The 5,326-nt window shown below is 46.0% G+C and overlaps 1 protein-coding gene across 2 annotated transcripts in view; it reads right to left on the reverse strand.

Annotated features, from left to right (window-relative positions):
- The window catches only part of kpnb1 (karyopherin (importin) beta 1), a 34,453-nt gene extending 29,489 nt beyond the window's left edge, over positions 1 to 4,964 (reverse strand). The window contains exons 1-2 of one of the 2 annotated variants that reach the window (XM_061884329.1): positions 4,437 to 4,964; positions 3,808 to 3,866 (exon numbers count right to left, since the gene is read on the reverse strand). In XM_061884329.1, coding sequence (XP_061740313.1) covers positions 3,808 to 3,866; positions 4,437 to 4,476 — 99 coding nt within the window. In that variant the 5' untranslated portion in view covers positions 4,477 to 4,964. The remainder of the gene's footprint in view (positions 1 to 3,807; positions 3,867 to 4,436) is intronic. The other variant, XM_061884330.1, reaches the window with a different exon arrangement.
- Positions 4,965 to 5,326: the final 362 nt, after the last annotated feature.

Below are 5,326 nucleotides of genomic sequence, written 5' to 3' on the forward strand. Positions count from 1 at the left end.
AGATAAGTATTGATCAAACATCGCTTTATCAAACTATTTTATTGATACAAGGACAAAGAAAACAATGGATTTAAGACTTTACAAAGTTCAACACTGAAAGACAAGAACAGTAAACGATACTCAAGTCTGTGGCGTCCTTGTCTTCAGAACTACAATGGCGACTATCTGCCGTGACAAGAAAATATAAAACACTGCAACTTTAAGCTGCAGCACAATTGTAAAAGCCATCCCAAATACAATAATACCAAGCCACAGACGACCCAAAGTGACAGTGAAGCAAGTTAGAGCGAGGGACCGGCGTCCTGAGCCAGACGGTGGAAAACAATGTAATGTACATATTCAATCCATACTTTTCTACCGCGTCTCCTCTCAGATTATATGACTATTGAGAGGTCGTTTATGACTGGGCAGCACGGTGGGAGAGGGGTTAGTGAAGGTGCCTCACAATACGAAGGTCCTGTGTTCAATTTCTGTGTGGAGTTTGCATGTTCTCCCTGCGACTGCGTGGGTTCCCTCCGGGTACTCCGGTTTCCTACCACCTCCAAAGACATGCACCTGGGGATAGGTTGATTGGCAACACTAAATGGTCCCTAGTGTGTGAATGTGAGTGTGAATGTTGCCTGTCTATCTGTGTTGGCCCTGCGATGAGGTGGCGACTTGTCCAGGGTGTACGCGCCTTCCGCCCGAATGCAGCTGAGATAGGCCCCAGCACCCCCCGTCACCCCAAAAGGGACAAGCGGTAGAAAATGGATGGATTGATGTTTTTGACTGAAAAAGTAATCACGCTTTTCCAACTTAGGTCATTCAACATTCTGTCAGTAAGTCGCCAAAACGTGTGCATTGTCACTTCAGTCTCATTTTTATATTGTTGTTTAGACTTAAACTTGTCGTTTATTAAAATAAATGAAAAGAATAGCATCAGGTCACACCACTGCTCCTTTAACCTGAAGAGATTTTGCTGCACTTAAATAATATAATATGTACATTTTACATTTATATACTTCTTTGTCAAAAAGAACAGTAAAAGTAGCAAGGAAATCTATTGATAATTCAACCTGTATTGCACTTTATTGTTCATATTAACATTGTATCATGTTATGTATGAAAAACAAACACAAAAGCAGCGGGTAAGTCTACCGTTAAAATGTTGCTTAATGTACTTTTTATTGAGAACGTTTACAATGTGAGCAGAAAATGTTTCCTCCTGATAATTTAGCTTCTAAGTGTTGGCGGAACTTTATTCAAATAAGATGTGAATACATCCATCCATCCATTTTTCTACCATTAGTCCCTTACGGGGTTGCTGGAGCCTATCGCAGCTACATTCGGGGGGAAGGCGGTGTACATCCTGGACAAGTCTACACCTTATCTCAGGGTCAACACATATAGACAACATTCACACAATAGGGACCATTTAGTGTTGCCAATCAACCTATCCCCAGGTGCATGTCTTTGGAGGTGGGAGGGGCCTATTCCCAGGTGCATGTCTTTGGAGGTGGGAGGGGCCTATTCCCAGGTGCATGTCTTTGGAGGTGGGAGGGGCCTATTCCCAGGTGCATATCTATAGGGGTGGGAGCAAGCCGGAGTATCCGGAGAGAACCCACGCAGTTATGGGGAGAACATGCAAAGTCCCCACAGAAAGATCCGGAGCCCAGGATTGAACCCTTGACCTTCGAAATGCGAGGCACACGCACTAACCCATATCCCACCGTGCTACCGATGTGAATGCATTGGCCATTAATTGCGGTCAACTTGTTTGTTGGTATCTGTAAGTTATTTAACATAAATCCCCTTACAAGAAATAACAGGAAACTTCAGATCCACTATGGACTTAACTATTCAGTGACTTAGTGATATGTTTTTCAACCACTGTGCCGTGGCACACTAGTGCACCGTAAGATACAGTCTGGTGTGCCTTATTTTTTTTGCAAATCAGTAATTATAAACCAAATATGTGCTAACTGTCTGTGCTGTCTAGAACTTGGCAGAGTAACCGTGTAATACTCTTCCACATCGGTAGGTGGCAGCAGGTAACTAATTGCTTTGTAGATGTCGGGAACATGGTTTGTGTACTCACAAAATGCAGACGACAGCGGTAGGCAGCGTGCAGGTAAAAAGTTATCTAATGCTTAAAACAAAAATAAACAAAGGCAAGTGCCGCTAAGCAAAAGACATTGAAGATTAGGGAAGGCTATGTAAAACAAAGCTAAAAATTAACTACCTGCAAAGTAAACAAAAACAGAATGCTGGACGACAGCAAAGACTTACAGCGTGTGGAGCAGCAGCAGCGACCACAAAGTACATCCGTATGTGACATTACAAATTAACAACAAAATAAGAGCGCAAGATAAGAACTAAAACCACAAAAAAGTCCAAATAAGTCAGGGTGTGATGTGACAAGGTGGAGACAGTACACCTACTTTGAGACAAGAGCTATAGAGATGCATGCTTGGTTGTGCTTTAAAGTCATATCCAACAATTGACAGTAAAAAGTTGTTCTCGCAACATCAGCTGCTGAGTTTCATTTTTTAATGTTTTTCTGCTGGTGATGTGCCTCAAGATTTATTTCAATGAAAAAAAAGGGCCTTGGCTCAGAAAAGGTTGAAAAACACTGGCTTAGTGGTTAGTATGGGTAGGTTGCAAGTTCAAACCCCGGCCGAGTCATACCAAAGACTATACAAATGGGACCAGTTACCTCCCTGCTTGGCACTCCGCATCAAGGAGATTATGTAATTCCACCTAACTGGGTTAATTTTTTTGCAAACCAGTAATTATAATCCAAATATATGCTAAGTGTCTGTGCTGTCTAGAGCTCGGCAGAGTAACCGTGTAATACTCTTCCATACCGGTAGGTGGCAGCAGGTAGGTAATTGCTTTGTAGATGTCGGGAACATGGTTTGTCGTAATCACAAAATGCAAACGACAGCGGGAGGCAGCGTTTAGGTAAAAAGTTATCTGATGCTTAAAACAAAAATAAACGAAAGGATAGGTCAAACGAAGCTAAAAATGAACTGGCTGCAAAGTAAACAAAAAGAAAATGCTGGACGACAGCAAAGACTTACAGCGTGTGGAGCAGCAGACGGCGACCACAAAGTCCATCCGTATATGACATTACAAATTAACAACAAAATAGGAGCGCAAGATAAGAACTAAAACACACAGGAAAACCGCAGAAAAGTCCAAATAAGACAGGGTGTGATGTGACAAGGTGGTGACAGTACACCTACTTTGAGACAAGAGCTATAGAGATGGATGCTTGGTTGTGCTTTAAAGTCATATCCAACAATTGCGAGAACTTTTTACAGTCAACATCGGCTGCTGAGTTTCATTTTTTAATGTTTTTCTGCTGTTAGTGTGCCTCGAGATTTATTTCAATGCAAAAAAAGGGCCTTGGCTCAGAAAAGGTTGAAAAACACTGGCCTAGGTGTTAGAGTGTGGGTAGGTTGCAAGTTCAAACCCCGGCCGAATCATACCAAAGACTATACAAATGGGACCAGTTACCTCCCTGCTTGGCACTCCGCATCAAGAGTTGGAATTGGGGGTTAAAACACCAAAAATGACTCCCGGGCGCGGCCACTGCTGCTGCTCAGCGCTCCCCTCACCTCCCGGGGGACGGTTGATAGGTCAAATGCAGAGAATTTTGCCACAAAAAAAATTGCAACTCAATGAATCGTTCCGGATTGTATCATTCTAAAGCAAAGAACAACCTTCCTGAATCGATTAATGGAATGCTAGTGATGGGTGTAGCCGGCAGATGCTAATGCTAGTGCACGCTGCAGGGAGCTGGTCGGCCTGCCCGCCACTCACCAGGTTCTGTATGGCCGCCTGCTCCAGAAACTTCTGTGCCGTCTCCAGTTCATTCCGATCTGGGGAGGAGAAGAGGGGAGTTATTCAACGTGGAGGAGTTAGTTAGCGCGCTCACACGGGTGTCTAATAAGAAAAGTGTAAAAATGAAAGAACTAGTTTGAGGGCGACATGCGTGTTAGCCCCTTAGCATGCTAGCATTTACCGGCTAACGGGTTAACGGGGGCTTACAGCTACTTTTTGGGGGAAAATTCACACATGCACATGGTCTCCACGCACGGCGGGATAGGGAGGGCGGAAGATCCGGGCGGAAGAGCTAGCAGAGAGGCTACAAGGCATGGGCAGGGTCGGTGCTACTTTGCGGAAGACGGCTGATAATAAAATTTAAAAAAATAAGTCCACCACGCCATTAAAACAGTCATGTGGACGCCATCAAGCCGGTGTTTTTATTGTTAAGGAGCGGGTGCTCCCGGTGGAAAGACGCCCAAGAGAGTGCTAAGTCACCAGCCGGAGTGAGGCCGTGCTGTTAGCATGTTAGCTCAAACTTTCACCGGTCTAACGGAGCTCGGCGCCTCGGCCGCCAAAAGTGTCGACACGGCCCACCCCCCCGGCAGCGCCGTGTGGGTGATCACCTGGAGAGATGGTCTGCTCGAGGATGGTGATGAGCTCCATTCCGTCCGCCGGCAGCCGCTCACTCGTCGCTGGCCTGGCTAGCTAGCCGATGCTAATGCTAGCTAGCAGGAGTCTTGGCGCTCGCCGACAATTGTGCTTCTTTCCGACTGCTGCCACCCACTCGGCGGGGGTTTCGCTCGGATGCGCCCCAGAGGGGGTGAACGGGCCGAGGTTCCCCGGTGTTTTCGCTCGGCTCCTGCGGGGGGGAAAGCTTAACGGTCGCGGCGTGGAGTGTAGAGAGCTTCAGCAGCCTCGCCGCCGCCCGTTTGCATCGCGTGTTGTCGCGGGGGTGAAAAGGCCGCGAGCTTCTCTCCCGCGGAAGGATATCAGGCGACGTGTGGTGCCTTCAGGAACTGTCGGACATCCTCAACGCTGCAGGGCGGAAACCAAAAGGAGCTCGCATCTTATCGGGTTTAGGGACGGCGTGGTTAACTTTCGACACATCCGGTGTTTGGGACATATCGAGGTGTGCCACGGAGAAAAGTCACCGATTGGCATATATTGAAGGAGCACAAAATAAAGTCCAGCACACTGAACGCAGCAGCGCGAGCATGTGTGAAGGCGCGTGCTCGTTCACGCTCATCAACTTCATGCTTTGTTTCTTAATAACGACAGTGACGTCACACGTTGTCTTTTTGTGTTGTCAGGAAACGGAGAAGAGTGAATGACGCAATCTATATTTTTGAACGTTACCGTGAAGAATACGTCACGTTAGCCGGTGAGAGGCAATATTGTGCAACTATATTCTTATTAAACATTAATGTGATTCAAACAGCTTTATTGTGATGAAAAAAACAATACTTATATGTGCGTGTGCATGAACACTCCGGAAGTCAGAAAAGCAAAGGTA

Source organism: Nerophis ophidion, linkage group LG23 (genome assembly GCF_033978795.1).
Source record: "Nerophis ophidion isolate RoL-2023_Sa linkage group LG23, RoL_Noph_v1.0, whole genome shotgun sequence".
In the NCBI taxonomy this organism is placed as follows: domain Eukaryota; kingdom Metazoa; phylum Chordata; class Actinopteri; order Syngnathiformes; family Syngnathidae; genus Nerophis; species Nerophis ophidion.